Raw genomic sequence first — 21,340 nt, 5'->3', positions numbered from 1 at the left:
TTACTGTACCATCATTGTATCGAGGATTGTGTGAGAACTCCGAGACTGTTTCGAAACAGATCGATAAGACAGCCACATTTTCGTTAAATTAAAGGTGTATTTTGCTACAACTAGTTTCAAATCGAAGCCCATTTTCAGGTGGCAACATACATATCTTAAGGAAACTTCCTATTTTTCGTATCAAATAAGGTGCTCCTTATATATAACAACAACGAGTACAATTTTCGCGCAATATACCTTGCTAAACATGTTTTACCATCCACTGTTTTATAATTTTCATTAAAAAAAGTTCTCTAACTTCATGACGAAACTGTAAAATTTGCGTTAGGTGTGGCTGCTGCCCTCTGAAGATAGACGTGGAACAGCAAGTTACGGAAGAACAGCCCGTTCAGTTAACGAAAAGTTTTAGTACCTCGTCTCATTGGTCTATTCTATTTATCAACTTAGATATAGAAGTAACGTTCACACTGAAGCTGTTCTCAATAAAACATGTAAATTTCCTATCCAAAGTCTGCTAACACATCACTGCTCCGCTGTATTAGCCTAATTTCCCTGTAAACATAGCCCAACATGGCTGAAACGAAACTGCAGACTACAGCAGCAGAACCTCGACACCACATGAAGCCGTCTTTTTTTTTCTTTCGAAAAGTCTTGCAAGAAACATTGACCTGCGGTATACCATTTTAGTTTTCTTTTTCACGAACTGTCGATGGTATTTAAAAATGTACCTCGTTTCAGTATAATTCATTTTAGGTTCAGTATAATCGTAGATTAAAATAAATCTCACAAGTGTTAAATCATACAGGAAAATACTCACCTGCTTCCGTACTATCATATACCCAAACTTTTGTTTCGATATCCATAACATCTTACGAAACATGGAGAAAGTAATGACGTCACAACTTGGAAGACGGGCATATATAAGCTGTCACGTAGTCATATTGGCGAGAAGAAGCATACTGATCAAATATTCCTTTCGAAAACACGACTGCGACTTTCAAAAAAGGAATTTCGGTGACAGTGGTAGAAACTCAGCGCACAGTCAATTCAAAGTCGATGTAGTAAAATATCTTTTTTGTGACTCTTTGAACTTCCCTCCTTCTAACAAAAGAGTACTAGAATCGAAGTAGTGCACTTCGTTAATTACACAAGTTGTTGCACATTTAAATAAAAATATTAAACCTCCGATGTTGCAGCATGTGTGGATTAGATGACAGTCCTAACAGTGTGCTTGGTAGACTAGTCTTTAAAGAGTGGCCGCACACTGCATTTTAAACAACACGCATTTCACAGATTATGTAAGAGGAAAAAGCGTATCAGTGCTACCTCTCCCATTGCTGTAACATTTATTGATGAACGTTAGAAGAAGAGCAATGATACGTCGTACAGATTGGTTGCAACTAGTTAGAAACCAGATAATTGATTTAATTATTCTGCACATTATTATTGAAACTAGTTTTTTTATTTCGTATTCCTCTTCATCCGAAAAAATCGACAAAGTTTTGTTTGTTGTCGGAAATGAATCGTCCACGTATTAGCCCCCAATAATTATCTCTTGATATTAACGGGCACCGCTCTTTAGTGTTAACTTTGAGAATTCGTGTCTAAACTGTAGTTGTTGTTTTCATAATGAATGTTTCATTCTAGCAGAGTGTGAGATCCTGACCAATTTTAATATGTTCGGAAGTGTGTTATTTTATTTACGGGTGATAAACGTAATCGGCCAGTGCAAGTTCAATATTAAAATCATTGATATTAAATCTTCGTCCTTTTGCCAAAGTGGCAATGCAAGTACAAGTACGACATGCACTTTCCATCAGTCAGAGCTCACCACTTTTTTCCTTTATTGGATTTTGGTGTACAAATTGCAAGCATTTCCAACCTTCACTGTTCGTATAATAAATTGCTGTTTAGCTGGAAACACGAAGGAGCAGTTAAAATGCTTGCAAGTATACTAAAACATTAGTTTTTTTAAGTTTTCATTAGACACTGTCGTGCCTCACCTATCTTTCCAGGAGTACTGTTGAATGCTTGTTGCACACTCTCGGCTCACATCGTTGAACATAGCAGCAACATTGACGTTGTGGGAATTTGTCTTACAAATTAGTGTTTATAATTGGAAAATCGAAGTGTCAAGGCAGGTTTGTCCGCTGGCGCTGAATCCATTACTTCTCGTGCATTTTTGTTACATGCTGATCACGACGTTCACTGTGTGAAGTCTCTAAGCAAAATACGTCGCAGATCTTTCATTTATTTTACACAACGATTGTTTTTGTTAAGAAGTGGCACATTATTTTTGAAGCTATTCCGTTAACGAAGCATAGATGCTTTTAATCTTTGGCTGAGACAGCCTGGAACTGAACTGGATCCCTGCCAATATGATAGTTTAAGAAGCTCTCTCGAACAGTTCTGTCTTGTTTGTAAGTGCACTGATAGTCGTTGCTGGTCAGGACGATGAAGAAGCGTGCATTACCAAAAGGAGGGCTTCATCCAGCCATTTGTGCATTTATGTATACAAAAATGGGTTTGTACCACACCTTTGGTTTTCTGCATCTGACCATTCCAATGATTTCATCGTATTTACGACATATTCCCATGAAGAATAAGAGAGGCATTTGTATCTAAATTTGGAATTTGACAGTTGTTGCAATTGTGTTACTCACTTGCACCACGCTACATTGGTGGTTGTGCATTTTGGTGGGGGGGGGGGGGGGGGGGGGGCGGGCGGCGACATCAGTTCACCCACAGTTTGATGACTGCACCATGTAAACAAAATTTGGTGTTATTTCCTATTATATCGAAAAATGTGTTAAATATATTTAATTGTCCTCGTTTTTCTTCCATTCTATGCTCGAAAGTGTGTCACAGTCCCTAATTTACAGTCCACTGCCGTAATTAAAGTACTTTCTGCTTGAAATGTTTTGTGTATGGTGTGTGTAATAATTATTTATTTCGGCGTCAGAAATTATTCAACTCTGAACCACATGCAATTGTTGAAGAGATTAGAATTCCCTGTACCATTGGAAGTAGACCTGCACAACAGTTGTATTAATTATCATGGAAACTATTTCAGAAGTGGTAGGATGTTAGGAAAATGCCAGTAATTTAGTAATAGTAAGAGATTATTTGAAAACGTACTTAGTGGTTTCTGATGCTACCAGGTGGCGATGACTCAAGCCCAGACGATGAGTCTACACTCAAGTGTGGAGCTGGACAGTCACATTCAGACTCTTCCCATTCCAGCTCGTCCTCAGAACTTTCATCCTCATGCTCTTCTGACGAAGACAAACAGAAGCAGTCCCACCAAGGTGGGCCATTTAACTCATGTGTGAAATACAAAATCATTCCTTGCTTGTAAAACTACATTGAAAATAACGAGTTAAATTGGCTATAACCTCTTTTTGAGAAGATATGCTGTACTTGTAATTATTTGTTTCACATTTTCATTGTAATCTTCTCTCCTGAATGTCACAGAACTACCATTTGATAGTTATTAAATGTAGTAAATAAATTAATCTGATGGGTTACTTCTTGGGTTTGTCAGATCAAAACACAAAGGGCTGCAGAGAGAACTTTCATTGGATGAAGAACTCTTCAATACCTGTAACGAGAGAAACTGAAGACAGTTGTCTTTTACAAAGTAAGGAAGCAGAAAATGAGGAGAACCACAGTTTCAGCTACATCCAGATAGAACCATGTCGAGGTATACAGAATGTAGAAAGTGATTTTCGAACCCTGGAATCACCTGTACACAGAGGCAAGGACATTTCTAGCACTCCAGACTTCAGTAGCGTGAATGGTCCTACACACAAACCGCCACTGCGAGGTTCGGCACAGAAACTGCCGCCCCCATCAGCCTCCCCCTCCGATAAAGGTGGCAGCCTTGACCGCCGACGCAAACGTTGTGATCGATCTACCCGTGATTCCAAGTGCCGGTCATCTGCAGCTCTCCGATACCGATCCCCCTCACCACAACAACGTCTACCAGCTTGCCACGGATCTGTGCACCATGGTTCTTGGTGTGACCTGTCAAGTTCACACTGCCACCTTCACAACAGTCACGGATGTAGCTGTGCTCATGGCATGCCTACACCTCAGATATGCCCATGCCGCAGTTTTTGTGCTTGTCATCTGTGTTCTGGCAGTCAGCCTGATCTGTATGGAGCTGTCCATGGGTGCTGGCATGGTAGCCGGTCAACACTTACCAGCAAGGTTAGGAGATTACGGTGCTCCATTTGTTTGTTTCCAAGTTGTGTTAAGTGTTTACAGTGGTCTAGATGGCTCACACTTTTGTGGACATAGAGTTAAACACTACCTTTTCTAACATTCATTTCTTCAGTTTCCACTGTCTCCTATTTCATGTCGTCCTGGTATTAATAACATTATGTTCCAGAATTATACTTCTATTCATTCTAACCTGGCATGGTGATGCATGCTGTAAATTATCCTTACCTTTTTTGTATTTAAGTGTTTTAAAAACTGACATACATACAAATAGTGTAATCAGCATCCCTTGTTTTGTTGTATATTTTGTATATTGTGAAGCAAAGTGAGCATGCATAAGAAATTTGTTTGTGTCTACAGTAAATGCATTACAAATACTTCTTAAAAACAGCTCTCTCTCTCTCTCTCTCTCTCTCTCTCTCTCTCTCTCTCTCTCGCTCTCCCTCTCCCTCTCTCTCTCTCTCTCTCTCTCTCTCTCTCTCGCTCTCCCTCTCCCTCTCCCCCCCCCCCCCCCCCCCCCACACACACTCAACATAAATCACCTGTGTGATAATAATTCATTACATTTACTTATAATGACATATCCTATATTTTCACTTTAATAAGCTATATCTTCTAAATTACATGTCAGCATCAAATGTAGAAGACTATCAACAATACATTTGGTACTATATCATCAAATTTCCATGGTCTCACAGTCTGGAAACATAACATTTAATATCTCTAAATATATCAGAAGTGAACAAAAATTAACATTGTATTTTATTGTCTCTGTTTCATTTTTTCTTTTAGCTAGACCATCAAACAATAAAGTAAACATCTCGTTAAAAAATATCTTATTATTGACAGCCCCCAGGAGAAGGAGAAGAGAGAATTCGAAAACTGGAAGCAGACAAGGAGTCGCTCCAGTTACAAGTGAGTGTTCTGACGGAGCAGATAGAAGCCCAGGGTGACAAGATAGCAGATTTGGAGAAGACATTGGATGAAAAACGGAAGCAGTTGGATAACAGCGAGAATCTTTTACAAAGGGTAAGCCAGAAAAAAAACTGTATCTTTCTTTATGATATAGGCTAGTGTTGTCAGTCTTCTGCAGTATTTCTAGGTATCTCTGTTGGGTAAGTAACAGGAATTCCCTTCTCTGCTTAAGTTGTGTATGGTTTTTGAAAGCAAATGAGGTTATCTATCCTTCATAACTGGCTGAATAACCTTCTCTAGTGACTAAAAATCTCGGTTGGATGTCATTAGTGGGAGTCACCTAAAAAATCATTGTGCTGTCCAAAGCAATATTTGAATTTACTGTTTTGAAATGTATAAATGCAGAATTTTTACACACAAAGGTGTTTGTACGATAACTTTTAGATTTTCAGCAATATTTACACTTTTTCAAAATGTCTTGCTATAATCATTAGGTAATTGTGTATTTAATGCCATGGTGTCAGACAGCCACTTGATTTAAGAATTAGTTACTTTCATACCTGGATTTTCAGCATACGTAACCTCATTCAGTGTTTTGTAGCATATATTTGCAACCCATATGTTGGTTTGGCTTCTCATAAATAATCTTCGGATATGACTACAACTGTGGTATGGCTATCTGTATTACTGAGCCACCCCTCAGCGGAAAGGCTCATGGATGTACATACAATAACAAAACTTTTGTTTTGTGTTTAAGGAACATGCAGTGAACTATGTACAGAGTGACTCACTTTGCTCACTTCGTGACCATAATAAAGTAGATTTGACTGAAGTGGTACCACTGAATTTGAGAAAATAAATAGAAAGGAAGGTGCCTGATAGTTGGAAATCAGCTCTCCCACATAAGAAATGCTCTAGAATTGATGTTGATAATTAAAAAGGTGTCTTGCTTTTATCTATAGCAGAAGATTATTTCCAAAACCATATTGAAACATAGAAGGGAGGGGGTCATGTTCTGAACAGATGCTTCATATCAAGAAATTAACTGAACTAGCAAAACTAAGGAAAGAGACTTAAATTTTTTAGACATCAAGAAAGTGTATGGTCTTTCAAACATGCAGTCATATTAGTATTGTGAGAGGAAGCATTCCACAGTAGATAGATTGTGCGTGACCAGTAATGAAGCAAATTGCTGTTATTTTGATGATGACAAGAATAGTATCCAGTAGTAAAGGCGGAGATGCCTCATTATTAAGAATGTGATTATTGTTAAGACAGATAGGAACTTTTGAACAGAGGACTGCAGGTTATATTTACAGGGAAAAGGCAATCAAAAGAGGGCCTAAATACAACAATGATCAGAATTAAAAGTATATGCATATATTGGAGAAAATGCGTAGTACAAGACTATGTTTATTTATTAATTGAATGTTAAGGAATGCTATGTGTATTAGCAACTGCTTGGGTTGGCAGTCATGTGTATGAGGTGTGCTTGCTTGTGTGTATGAATGGTGTGTGCTTCTCAGTTTCACTTTTGCTGAGGAAGGCTGTGGCTCATAAATTTGTGTAAGTGTCTTAATTGCGCCTGTCTGCAACATAATGTGTTTTCTTTACAGTAGAACATTGCACAGAGAATTGGAAAACAAGTGTGCTACATGATATTTTATTTTAGTATATAAGCTTATTTTGGCGTTATCGCCTTCATCAATACATGTCCTGACATTGTAGATAGACATATGTCAACCTTGAGTAAATCATAATTGCTGTGTTTAGTTGTTGGTTGCAATATTATTTTCAGCAACAATTTAAATTTGTTTGAGAATTTGCTGTTGCACTTATAACATGTTTCTTACTATCTGACAGTTGTAGAAATTAAAGTTTGACGGCTGGTTGTTTTCTGTTTTCCAATTCTCTGCGTAATGTCCTACTGTGACATAGTGTGTGCTGCAATTTCTACAGTAAAGAAAATGTCTTCTTCACAGTAAGTAGCAGTCTGTTTTTTCCTACATTGTTGATATTCCTATGTGGATTTACCATTGTTTGATTTTGTGTATTAGTATGTCATTTAATACTAAGAATCTGTATCCACAATGGTAAAATCTTACAAGGGACTGCAAAATTAGAGGTTAAATTAAGCATGATACACTTACTACATATTGTAATTTTAATATTTAATGCTGTATTTTAATATTTAATGCTGTATTTCCCCAATAACTCAAAAATGTATGCTTAGGATTTTTCTGTACCATATGTTAAGGATTTATTCGATGATACGTGTGTTCAGAGTATGAAAAGAATGGCTGCTTACAAGTATCTGTTTAAGTTTTTAATCTAATAATTTTAATAATTTAAAATTTTTTATTTAATAATATATTTAAATTATCCTTTATGGTTTCATTTCTTGTTGTGATAGCTGGGTGTTCAATTTATTCTTTATGGTTTCCCTTCTTATTGTGATAGCTGGGTCTTTGTTTTCTTCTTTCTTTTATTTTATATTTCATTCATCCAAACCCCAGAATTTACTTTTCTTGTTTCATATAGTAATACAATTACTTTTACTGTGTAGGAAATGTTGACAAGGTCATCCCTGGAAACTCAGAAACTTGAATTAATGTCCACTATATCAGATCTCAAGTTACAAATGGCAGCTCTTGAACGAGAAAACATAGATTTACGAGAGCGACTATCGGAAGAAAGGCGTCGAAACAAACCACCTCTTGCACCACGGGCTGCTGCTCATGCCACTTCCACACCCATTGGTTCACCAGCAGCGAATATGCAGGTAGGTATACATACCTCTCAATGAGGAGCAGTATTAGTTGATAAATGTTAATGCACTTACATCTTTTATTAGTGCTAAATTTTGTTTGGCAGCAGAATTAAGTTTAATATAACACATTGTTTCATTTGTAGAATCATTCTCACAGCTGTTCATTTTGTTGTACAACTAAATAGATAACATTTCATAATACAGCAATGTGACAAATTTTATTTGCAGTGATGCATGACTTCTTTTCAGTTTTAGTTAGAGCTTCTTTTAAGAAACAGTACTTTTAGAATTTTTATGTTGGTAAATTGTGCAAAAAATGATGCAGGAAGTACTTTGTACTAATCTAAATTGTGGAAACTTGTACAAGCTTGGTAATGTGTAACGAGAATTAAGTTTTGCTAATTGAACTGAAATGGAATGCAATACCGTTTTACAGCAGATACTAGTTGGGGCATCACCTTCACCAAGTCCAGTTTCGTCCATGTCTGATGGCAGTCCACGTCGCATAGGAAGTCAGTCAAATAGCGGAGAAGACTACAAGGATATACCCCCTCCTAGAGTAAGCATATCTCTTCCATGCCTGTTATTATACCTCCAGCAACACCAATGAATTTCATCTGAAGGGCTCATCTTCTTTATTTATGCTTAAATACTTCCAGTAAATAAAACTATTCTTCTCTGGCTATTTCATTTCTTTTATCATGATGGGGGTGATTGTTTGACAGTGTTTTTTCATGGCTCTCCTAGGAATGGTGGCAGTTAGTTTCGTTTCCTACTCACTTTCGAGAAATGTGTACCTCATGATTGTAGAGAAAAACAAATAGTTAGTGGAATGTTTAGGTTCTGGAAGTAGATTCATGACAGAGATTCAGCTACATCTCCTTTGATCTTTATTGGAAGAGATTACTATTAAGTACACATGTAACTTGATGAGGACCCAAGGTTAGTTTGTGGAATTATATGTGATAATGTTCTGTATCAGAAAAATATTCCTCTTACATATTTTAAAAGTGGAGGTGGTCTGTGAAGCGCGAGTCTTCTTGAAACCTATCAAAGCTTGATAGGATAAAGTAGGTAGCACTTCGATGACTTTATAATGCAGAAGTTTGTTATTTTAATTGTGATGGTTTTGTTAGAGAAAATAATTTCTCTAAACGTTAGAAACTGCTCTGAGTGTAGCACACAGAGAGATTTTCCCCCCTTTCTGTTCATTAAAGGAGCAGAAAGATGAGAAATTAACGACATAATTTTTTGTGTACTGCAAACTTTGCAATACGTGTCTGCTGGTATTGGTGTGGTACAAAATGATTCTGGAACACCTGTCTTACTACAGAGCAGTCTCCTTTATTTTGTAAAGGAAATGGTGAACCACAGTGGAAGATGTTTGCACTTTTTTGGGAAAAATTTTACCAACTTGGCTTGAAATCAGCTGACAAAAAAGCAGAAGACAGAAACAATTACTATATGTCAGTAATGACTGCAACAGTATCATGAAGAGCAGGTTACATCTCTCTCTGAAGATGAAATCTAGTGCCACCATTAATTCTGTAGTCCAAATTAATAAGAATAGCTAACAGTGGCAGTAGTGTCAACAAAAGGAAGTGACAGGAGGTGGTGGAGAGGACACAAGGCTCAAGTTCTGGAGGAAGTCAATGACACACTATTGGGGCAGTAATTTTTTCAGTTATTGGGCTACAATCAGTACTCTCTCCCCTGTTCTGAAGTAACATTGGGCAAACTGATGTGCATGCAGGAACACGAATGGCAATAGGTAGCTCTTCAAGGTATCTCCCTACAGGCTAAATAAATATACCTGTGCAACCAATAAATTGTAAGCTACAACAGTAGTGTTACACATCAGTTTTTGCTGTATCATAATTTCTGTATCCCCTGAGAACTCTGCAACAGTCCAGGAAACTACCTTACAAAAAATGTGAAGTACCCAGAAGAGCAGGAGGAAATGAAATGGAACTTAACAGGTTGAGAGAGTATGTGATGTTATTAAAGTGATACAAAATCAAATCAGATTTACAAAGAAGTTGGCAGTATGCACCCACTTAGGTGAGCTAGTCTACAACTGTTGTTAACTGGTCCTTGATATCCTGTACAATGGTGCCGGGGCAGAGTCCAAGATGGTTATGCTGTGTATGGACAAGCATTATGCTGTTGAAAAATGGCACAGTGATACTGTTGCATGAGAGGTAACACATGAGAAAGCAGATGTCCGTGAGGTATACTGCAAGAGCTCCCTCAGTCACTATCAGCCATGCCCTGAAGTCTTACTGATGGTTTCCTACACCATGATGCCAGGACTAACTCTCTGTGCCTCTCCAAGGCATTGGACCTTGTCTTGTGGACATTTCACTTTTGTATGAGGCAGTGTGTATGGAGGGAAATTCTAGTGCGCATCACTTCAGAAGGCAGTGTAGCTGTGGAGGATTCTGTGCATCAAACCCTGCTGACCAAAGGCAGGCAATGAAATTTAATCTCTCTCTGGACACATTGCTGGATGTAGATAACTGCTGTCCTCTAGACTATTACATGGCCATATTTCAGTGACAATAGAAATCCAACAACAATTTATAAAGCTTTGCAACATAGAGCATGACAATTTGAAACAAGAGTATCTACTTACCAGCAATTTAAAAAGGAAGAAACAGATTCTGGGATTACCTTCACACAAACCTGAAAATAGTTAATTCTTGTGCTTTTGGAATTTTCAGAGATTATTTAATCTGAATAAAGTTGGAAATGATAAGGCTGTATGTATAGTTTCTGAAGATTGGAAGAGTCACTTCAAATCTTTTATCAGAAGAGATGCAGGATATAGGAGATTATTAGAAGATGACAATGGAGTGACAACTGGGATTAAAATTTCAGGGTACTACTAATAATGAGCAACAAGACAAAATTTAAAGCAAAGAAGTGAAGCAAAGAGGACAGCTTAACTAAAAGCAAAACAAAAGACTGTAATGGAAAAGCCTTTGAAGAATACAAACATATAGAAATGCTCAGCATCATGGGGAATGCTATAGCATGTATACAAGAGGTTGAATATTCAAGTCCTTGCTCCCCCACTCCCTCCCATCCCCTCTCAGCTGTGCGCACATGCCCCCCCCCCCCCCCCACACACACACACGATGTGCAACTATATCCTCCTGACACCATGGTCATAGGGATGTGGTGTGAGAGCAAACCCAAGTATTGATACACAGGGGGACACTGTCATAGATGGATTTTAGTGGGCATTGGGAGATAGTAGTAGACCACTGAGAAAACTGTGGATAAGGGTCCATAAATATGCATAACTACAGTGGAGCATGAAAGAGAAAGAGGAGTTATTGGTGTCAGTAATGTGGAGGCAGGAAATAGGGTGGGAATATGCAGAGTTACATGAAAACAGTTTTCTGGGCCAAAATATGTTTTAGAGGGACAGTTGCCATCTATGCAGTTTAGAGAAGCTGATGTCACCAGGAAAGATCTATATAATATGGGTTGTAAATCACCTCTTGAAATTAACTATTTTGAGTTGAGAAACTAGGTGTGCCACGTGATGCAGTAACCCTTGCCCACTATTTGGCAATGTTCATTCTTACCAATGGACTAATGGTCATTGCACATGATCTTGTAAAATTCTATCCACTTGTTACAGGAAAGATGAAGTATGACATGTATTTCAGACTTGGTTCTGAGTCATGTAATAGGGTATACCATTGACTGGATTTGAATAGGGACTCCCTTCCCTTCCCTTCGCTTCCTCAGTCTTAGCTTGTGCTCAGTCCCAAATAGTTTCATTCATGTCAGGCTTTTAAACCCTACCCTCTCCTCCTCCTCCTTTTGGAGTGGGTTACGCTATATGTTGCATTGGATAGATATTGAAGCTGAATCTTGCACTCAAGAATGTCCCTTGTGGCCTGGGATTGTAGGACGACTTACTCGACGAGAGCTCAGGATATTCATATTTATTTATTTATTTTATTTGTTTTATTTATTTTTTTTTTTTTTATGGGACCTGCCTTGAGCAAAAGACATTTTTTTTTCATTTTTTAACTGGTTTCACTGAAGTTAGTCCATAATCAGTGGGTTTTTCTTTTCTTTTCTATTGAACAACAAGGAAAATGCTCTTTACTGCCTGTACATATATAAATTCGAGTTTTTAAGGAAATATTCATGAATTTGAGAATAGGCAAGATTTTTTTATATATGCCTTGTTACCACATGCTGTGATTTTTATTTTTTGAATTACAGAGGCAGCTTCCCCTTAATGCACCAATGTCCTCAAAACCGAATGTGTGTGTGGTGGATGATGATAGCTGTTAGCATACAATATTGTTAAGTGTGGGCATGTTTCCAGGAAACACTGTGGCTGAGACACCCCATTTGTTTTACAGTGGATGAGGATGTCAAGGAAAGGCGCAGTGCACCATCAGTCTCAACCTCAGTCGAGAGCTTGATATTGTTGTGGATATTATTGATGTAGTCCAAAAATTCTCCCAGCTTTTTGTATCCATGAGACCAATCAAGAAACGTGTTATTGACATCATGATAAAAGCAACTAGGCTTTGTAGGAGCCATGCCCAAGGCGATGTCCTCAAAGTGCTGGTTGGCTATAATTGGAGCTAACAGGCTTTCCATCACGATGCTGTCCATCTGATTAAAATATTTTCCTTCATACAAAAAATACGAGGACATCAGAGTGTGCTTAAATAAATTCACAAGGGTAGTGTCAAATGACTGGGAGAACAGATCTGGGGAATATTGGATGGGAAAGCACAAGAATAATGAAACCACATCAGACCTGACCATAATATCTCCTCCTCCAAGAGGCAGGCATGCATTTAATTTGACTGATGAAATTAGTTGTATTCTTGATATGGTGAACACGGTGACCAATGTGCAGAGTAAGGAGGCTGGCCAGATGTTTCACTATCTTAAAGTTGGCGATCCACTGGTGCTCATGATGGGACATTCAGGTGTGTTCTTCTTGTGAACCTGCAATGTAGGTGGTAGAGGTGCACAAAGGACGAAATTTTTAATGACACTCTCTTCCAGTGAAGACCTCTTGAGAAGCTCCGACATTCGTCATTATTCTGGATGTCAGGTCCCTTGATAATTTTTGATATGTCTCCTCCTCCAGTATCAACCAAATCTTCACATCATAGTTGGCTCATTCCATGATGGTGGTTGCATTGCCTGTGTCAGCTGACAGGAGAGGCATGGCACATGCATTGATGTTTCTCGTCATGATGTTGATAATGGCACATTCTCTAATTTTCTGCTCTGAGCCATGCTGTTGCTGCGAAAGGCGGCTGAAATTCCCTTTCTGCTTTTCTTTGGTTGTCTTTTGTGATGACATTTGTTGTGCTGCTGTGGCTACATCAATTCATTCCCAATCCAAAGCTGAGAGGAATTCCATCAGCTGCAGGCAGATGGCCATTAGCTTGTGTCTGTCTGTGTCCAACTGCTTTCTGGTCTTAAAGAAGTCTGCAACAATCATCATCTTGTAATCCTGACAGCTGACGAGGTCAATGCAGCCATCATAATGGAATGAGCGACTGTGATGTAAAGGTTCGGTTGATGCTGTGGGAAGAGAGATATAAAAAATTATCAAGGGATCCGACTCCAGAACAATGAAGAAGATTTTGGAGCTTCTCACGAGGTTTTCACTGGAAGAGAATGTCATTACGAATTGCCTCCCTAGGGCCCCTCGACCATCTACATTGTATGGGCTTACAGAGGTTCAGAAGAAGAACACACATTTAGTTCCCATTGTGAGCAGCGTGGATCACTGTTTTACAGACTTGTTAAACATCTGGCCAGCCTTCTTACGGCAGACATTGGTCACCGTGTACACCATATCAAGAACATGACTGACTTCAATATTATGAGAAGGAAAGCTGCTACTCACCATATAGTGGAGATGCTGAGTCGCAGATAGGCACAACAAAAAGACTTTCACAATTAAAGCTTTTGGCCAATGGCCTTTGTAAACAATACACACACACACACACACACACTCTCTCTCTCTCTCTCTCTCTCTCTCTCTCTCTCTCTCTCTCTCTCTCTCTCACACACACACACACACACACGCTCACACACGCATGCACACACGCACACACACACACACACACACACACACACACACACACACACACAACTTACACTCAGGACTGTTGTTTTGGGCAACTGAAAACCAAACTGCGAGCAGCAGCACCAGTGCATGATGGGAGTGGTGACTGGGTGGGGGTAAGGAGGAGGCGGGGAGGGGGAGGGATAGTATAGTGGGGATGACGGACAGTGAAGTGCTGCAGGTTAGGCAGAGGGCAGGGGAGAGGTGGGGAGGGGGGGGGGTAGTGGAAAAGGAGAGAAATAAATTTAAAAATAAATAAATAAAACTAAAAAGACTGGGTATGTTGTGGAATGATGGCTGTGTAGTGCTGGAATGGGAGTAGGGAAGGGGCTGGATGGGTGAGGATAGTGACTAACGAAGGTTGAGGCCAGGAGGGCTACAGGAACGTAGGATGTATTGCAGGAAAAGTTACTGTTTGCACAATTCAGAACAGCTGGTGTTGGTGGGAAAGATCCATATGGCACAGGAAGTGAAGCAGTCATTGAAATGAAGGATATCACATTGGCAGTATGTTCAGCAACAGGGTGGTCCACTTGTTTGTTGGCCATAGTTTGTCGGTGGCCATTCATGCGGACAGACAGCTTGTTGGTTGTCATACGTACATATAATGCAGCACAGTGGTTGCAGCTTAGCTTGTAGACCACATGACTGGTTTCACAGATAGCCCTGCCTTTGATGGGACAGGTGGTGTTAGTGACCGGACTGGAGTAGGTGGTGGTGGGAGGATGTATGGGACAGGTCTTGCATCAAGATCTATTACAGGGGTATGAGTAATGAGGTAAGGGATTGGGAGCAGGGGTTGTGTAAGGATGGACACGTATATTGTGCAGGTTAGGTGGATGGCGGAATACTACTGTGGGAGGGTTGGGAAGGATAGTGGGCAGGACATTTTTCATTTTAGGTCTTGACAAGAGGTAATTGAAACCCTAGTGGAGAATGTAATTCAGTTGCTCCAGTCATGGGTGGTACTGAGTTACGAGGGGAATGCTCCTCTGTGGCCAGACGGTGGTTGGAGTGGTTGGAGACTGGAAAGGTAAAGCACAGGAGATTTGTTTTTGTACACAGTTGGGAGGATAATTAAGCTCAGTGAAGGCTTCAGTGGGACCCTTGGTATATTTCGAGAGGGACTTATCATCGCTGCAGATGCGACTACCATGGGTGCCTAGGCTGTATGAAAGGGACTGACTTCATAAGTTGAATTAAATACCTCCATCTTGGAGGAGGAGATATTGTGGTCAGCTTGGCTGTGGTCTCATTATTCATGCGCATTCCCATCCAGGATTCCATGGACCTGCTGTCTCAGTTATTTGATGACACCAATGTGGATTTATTTAAGCACTCTTGGAAATCATATTTTTTGTATGATGGAGAATATTTTAATCAGACAGATAGAGTCACAATGGGGAGCCCAGTAACTCCAATTGCAGCCAACCTGTGTAAGGAGCACTGTAAGGACATCACCCTGGACACAACTCCTGCAAAGCCTTATTGGTTTCATCATTACATCAACAACAGGTTAATTGTCTTCTCATGGACATGAAAATCTGGGAGAACTCTTGGACCGTATCCACAACGACAAATTCACAATGGAGGTAAAGATCAATGGAGCCTTGCCTTTCCTTGACATCTTCACATGCCATAAAGCAAATGGGTATCACAGCCACAATGTTTAACGGAAACTCATCCACATGGACCAATATCTGCACGCTAACAGCTCTCACAGTCTGTCGCAGAAACGTTCTATTCCAAGGTCCTCGCAGAAACGTTCTATTCCAAGGTCCTCGGTGCATCAAATGGAAACAATCTTTCGCTGAAAACCTGCCGAAGCCACTGAGACGCTTACAGAAAGTATTCAAGGAAAATGGCTACAACAACTGCCAGATTTCGCAAGCCATCTTTCTGAAATCATGGAAGCAGAAGGTCGCCAACTAGGATTTGAAGAAGCTTCCATTTTTGCTATTCTGTAGCTCAGTAACAGGAAAGATTTGCCGGTTCCTAAAGAGGCCTAAAATCAATCCTGTCTTCAGGGCTCCAACAAAAATTTGACAACTCAAGGGGCCTGTGAAAGGTGATGCAGACCTCAGAATGCTAGGAGTATATAAAATACTGAGTGCGTGTGGGGAGTTTTATATCAGACATGCAGTGTGTACTATTGAACATGATGTGCACAAAACAAGAGATGCTTTCACCTTTGGTACCCTCAGAAATCAGAATTAGCAGAGAATGCTGTAGAAATTGGGCTTTATATAACATTCAAAGAGAGATCAGTTATTACACGGACTATGAGCTTCTGGGATAGCTTAATTAAAGAAGCAATTGAGTTAAAAATTTGTGACAACACCCTCAATACAGATGGTGGCCTACAGCTAAGCACGGCTTGAGACCAGGCCATGGGATGGTTGAAGTGGGCATGACATGCGCACAATGAAAACATTACTCTACATGATGTTGGAGCAGGCACCTGTGACGTCACAGAAGGTAGCAAACAATCACCACTTGACACTGGCCGAGGAGTACTAGGCTGAAAGCGCATTTATTTTAAACCACTTGACGTGGCCGGAAACTCTAGAGAATTTTATCAGTGCATATCACCATGAAACTATGCACTCATACAGTTGTTTCCATTTCACAGTTTGTCATCTGCAACTACTATGCATAGAACTTAATGTAGAAGTTATTTACGTCAAAATTTTTATGGTTGAGAATGTTGTTGTTAGGCCTAACATTAATTAATTCTGTGTGGAAGAGTGTGTGTGTTTGCGACTATGTATGCAATATGTTACACTTTTTCCCCACTATCTTCACTGTGAAAAACTGCAGGATATTTCACAGACTTTGTGGGGTGGCAGAAAGTGGTGCAGAGAGATGTGGTAAAGAACTGAAGGATAACTGTCTTCCTTTCAGGGCACATTGAAAAGTAGTCAAAGTCCTGATTAATAATGTGATTCAACTGCTCCAGTCTGTGATGCTATTGTGCAATGAGACGAGTGCCCTTTTGCAGCAAGTTTAGGTTTAGTTGGTGTATTTGGAACAAGCGAGAATTTAGCATAAACAAATTTTTTTGTGAACTAAGTTTTGGGGCTTGTCCTCACATCTGACAGACCTAGTGTGGGCCAAATTGAAAGCAACCAGTGATCAAAGATGTGTTTCTAACTTTGAGAACGAGTTTTCATCACTTCAAAAGTGATTGTATCACTTGCAAAAGTCGTGGCAGTAGCTGTTTGATTATTCACGAAGTATCGTATTTATCAGTTACCTGGAAAAGGCTGGACTCGCATTCGGGAGGACGACGGTTCAATCCCGCATCCGGCCATCCTGATTTAGGTTTCCTGTGATTTCCCTAAATCGCTCCAGGCAAATGCCGGGATGGTTCCTTTAAAAGGGCACGGCCAACTTCCTTCCCCATCCTTCCCTAATCCGATGAGACTGATGACCTCGCTGTCTGGTCTCCTTCCCCAAATAACCCAACCCAACCCTGGAAAAGGTAATGTGTCATGCCCCTGTGTTGTATTTTTCCATGAAAAATTTGATCAAAATTTGAGCTCCTTTGTTAAAAAAAAATTGTTCTTTCATTGCACGTCTGCAGCAGCCATAGCCAAAAATATAGGATTGGAATTTGTAGCCCCTTCTTGTTTACATTCGTATAATTTTTTGCCATGTGAACATTGTGAAAAAAGTTTTTGGTGAGACATTTGTTCATAATCATGATGATAATGTTTGTTACATGTATGAGAGGGACAGAATGAATTTTTTTCATACTTCTTATCTTCTAAATTACTACCTAAGAACTTTTTCTGTCTCAGTAATTTTTTCTAATGTGTGGTGTTGTGTAAGTACACAAGTGACAACACGTCAACTTTTTTTTTTGAATTGACACCTATTCTTGTCTTCTGCTTGAATCTTTCTCCATTTCCAGAAGGTTTCTGTTACTTCATTCAGTTTTATTACAAACAAGATGATACAGTCTCAGATAGTTGATAATTAAGTTTAAGTGTCTTTTTTTGTTTTATTAACTTTTGAGGAAGAAGGAAGAAATATACCACTTCTCAGCAGGTTTGCTTTAGTGCATGATGACACTACTGGGACTGTTAACTTTTGTGTATGTAGTGTTTATCTCTTATGCATGTAAATTACCACTTGCAGTATTATTAATGAATTTGTTTGTACAGAATGTAAAAAGCATGCTATAGTGTTACTTTTATGCAAATTTTGATAATTGCTATGATTATATGAAGTAACAGTTGTTAAGAAAACAGTGTCATACATTTTCTTTGCTGTTAATCAAACATTCATACTTACAGTGACCAATGTCTTCTTTACCCCCTTCCTCCTGGCTTCTCTCTCCATTTAATGAAATCATGTGCTATTCATACTGCAATTGTCTGGAGTAATGCTATATAGTATGGGTTCTGTACCATATAGGATTGATGGTGGACATCTAAAAATTTCAAAGAAGGGTAGCTCATTTTTGTTTTACAGTGCAATTGAGGATAAAGTGTAATGGATGTCGTAAGCAAATTTGAGTGGCAATCATTTTAAAAAAAAAAAAAAAGGAGTTTTTCGTTGTGGCAAGAGATTTTCACAAAAATTCAGTCACCAACTTTCTCCTCTGAATGCCAAAATATTTTGTTTGTTTCCACATAGATTGTTATGAAATAAGAATAATCTGAGCTCACACAAAATATTTAGGTGTTCAATTATCCCATGATGTGCTAATTGTGAGTGAAACAGTAGGGAAATAGCCTGAAAGTGTTACTATGAAACCTCTGAAAACACGTAAGTGTGAATTGCATGGTCATCATGTTGTTTATTTGTTTGTCCAAGAATCATTGTAGTACATTGTTTGTACATTTCATGTAGGACAGTGGTAAACCTAGTTTATTTACAATACAGTAGTCATTTTGACATCATTATTGACAATAAAAAAGCATTATAATGTAGGTTGGTGTACTACATTGCTTCTACAAGTGTAAAATTTGATAAATGATGTTCACTTATAACGAAGTTCCATTAATTCAGACAAAGAACAGAAGAAGTGGTCAAGAAGGAACTATTTTAACTTTATTTTAAATGCATTTAATGTTGGTATGCATTTTAGGTCAGAAGGCAAATGGTTATATAGCATAACTCCAGTATGATACACTGCTCTTTTACATAAGTTTGTATTTACTGCTTTACTGTGTTAATGTGTAGGTTCATCTTCTGCCTAATTTCATGTGTGTGTATATCACAGTTGTGTCTGAAGAAATTTTGCTTTTCTAAGATGCTGCCTGTTGTGAAAATTAGTATTTTGTACATATACAAGCAAAGCAGTGGCAATATTTTGAGAGTCTTAAAAGGGGTCTACAGGAATCCTTGCATTTAGCTTTTTTTTATCACCCTTATGATCTTTTTCTTTATTTTAAATGCTTTTGTAGGATTTGTGGAATTTCCCCAAAAAAATGATTCCGTACATAAGTAGCGACTGTATACTACAATGGTACATTGTCAGCACTGCTGAGCAGCTTTGTATTCTGAGTGGGGAACCTAACAGCATGTTTGTTGTTGTTGTGGTCTTCAGTCCTGAGACTGGTTAGATGCAGCTCTCCATGCTACTCTATCCTGTGCAAGCTTCTTCATCTCCCAGTACCTACTGCAACCTACATCCTTCTGAATTTGCTTAGTGTATTCATCTCTTGGTCTCCCTCTATGATTTTTACCGTCCACACTGCCCTCCAATACTAAATTGGTTATCCCTTGATACCTCAACATGTCCTACCAACCGATCCCTTCTTCTTGTCAAGTTGTGCCACAAACTCCTCTTCTCCCCAATTCTATTCAATGCCTCCTCATTAGTTATGTGATCTATCCATCTAATCTTAAGCATTCTTCTGTAGCACCAGATTTCAAAAGCTTCTATTCTCTTTTTGTCCAAACTATTTATCGTCCATGTTTCACTTCCATACATGGCTACACTCCATACAAATACTTTCAGAAATGACTTCCTGACACTTAAATCTATACTCGATGTTAACAAATTTCTCTTCTTCAAAAGCGCTTTCCTTGCCATTGCCAGTCTACTTTTTATATCCTCTCTACTTTGACCATCATCAGTTACTTTGCTCCCCAAATAGCAAAACTCCTTTACTACTTTAAGTGTCTCATTTCCTAATCTAATTCCCCTCAGCATCACCCAACTTAATTCGACTACATTCTATTATCCTTGTTTTTCTTTTGTTGATGTTCATCTTATATCCTCCTTTCAAGACACTGTCCATTCCGTTCAACTGCTCTTCCAAGTCCTTTGCTGTCTCGGACAGAATTACAATATCATCGGCAAACCTCGAAGTTTTTATTTCTACTCCATGTATTTTAATACCTACTCGGAATTTTTCTTTTGTTTCCTTTACTGCTTGCTCAATATAGAGATTGAATAGCATCGGGGAGAGGCTACAACCCTGTCTGACTCCCTTCCCAACCACTGCTTCCCTTTCATGCCCCTCCACCCTTATAACTGCCATCTGGTTTCTGTACAAATTGTAAATAGCCTTTCGCTCCCTGTATTTTACCCCTGCCACCTTTAGAATTTGAAAGACAGTATTCCAGTCAACATTGTCAAAAGCCTTCTCTATGTCTACAAAAGCTAGAAACATAGGTTTGCCTTTCCTTAATCTTTCTTCTAAGATAAGTTGTAAGTTCAGTATTGCCTCACATGTTCCAATATTTCTACGGAATCCAAACTGATCTTCTACGAGGTCGGCATCTACCCGTTTTTCCATTCGTCTGTAAAGAATCTGCGTTAGTATTTTGCAGCCGTGACTTATTAAACTGATAGTTCGGTAATTTTCACATTTGTCAACACCTGCTTTCTTTGGGATTGGAATTATTATATTCTTCTTGAAGTCTGAGGGTATTTCGCCTGTTTCATACATCTTGCTCACCAGATGGTAGAGTTTCGTCAGGACTGGCTCTCCCAAGGCTGTCAGTAGTTCTAATGTAATGTTGTCTACTCCTGGAGCCTTGTTTCGACTCAGGTCTTTCAGTGCTCTGTCAAACTCATCTTCATCTACATCCTCTTCCATTTCCATAATATTGTCCTCAAGTACATCGCCCTTGTATAGACCCTCTATATACTCCTTCCACCTTTCTGCTCTCCCTTCTTTGCTTAGAACTGGGTTTCCTTCTGAGCTTTTGATATTCATACAAGTGGTTCTCTTTTCTCCAAAGGTCTCTTTAATTTTCCTGTAGGCTGTATCTATCTTACCCCTAGTGAGATAAGCCTCTACATCCTTACATTTGTCCTCTAGCCATCCCTGCTTAGC

At 39.1% G+C, this 21,340-nt stretch overlaps 1 protein-coding gene across 10 annotated transcripts in view; it reads left to right on the top strand.

Annotated features, from left to right (window-relative positions):
• LOC126174926 (liprin-beta-1) overlaps window positions 1-21,340 on the top strand; it is a 967,251-nt gene that overhangs the window by 839,730 nt on the left and 106,181 nt on the right. For 4 of the 10 annotated variants that reach the window (XM_049921373.1, XM_049921368.1, XM_049921369.1 and 1 more), the window contains exons 2-6: window positions 3,162-3,308; window positions 3,545-4,212; window positions 5,074-5,253; window positions 7,706-7,921; window positions 8,346-8,468. In XM_049921373.1, the coding sequence (XP_049777330.1) occupies window positions 3,162-3,308; window positions 3,545-4,212; window positions 5,074-5,253; window positions 7,706-7,921; window positions 8,346-8,468 (1,334 nt within the window). Of the gene's footprint in view, window positions 1-1,480; window positions 2,525-3,161; window positions 3,309-3,544; window positions 4,213-5,073; window positions 5,254-7,705; window positions 7,922-8,345; window positions 8,469-21,340 lie in introns of those variants that run through there. The other 6 variants (XM_049921374.1, XM_049921375.1, XM_049921372.1 and 3 more) reach the window with 5 other exon arrangements.

Source organism: Schistocerca cancellata, chromosome 3 (assembly GCF_023864275.1).
Source record: "Schistocerca cancellata isolate TAMUIC-IGC-003103 chromosome 3, iqSchCanc2.1, whole genome shotgun sequence".
Lineage (NCBI taxonomy): Eukaryota > Metazoa > Arthropoda > Insecta > Orthoptera > Acrididae > Schistocerca > Schistocerca cancellata.
Note: the sequence above shows the minus strand (reverse complement) of the source record. Positions and strands in the feature narration are given on the sequence as shown.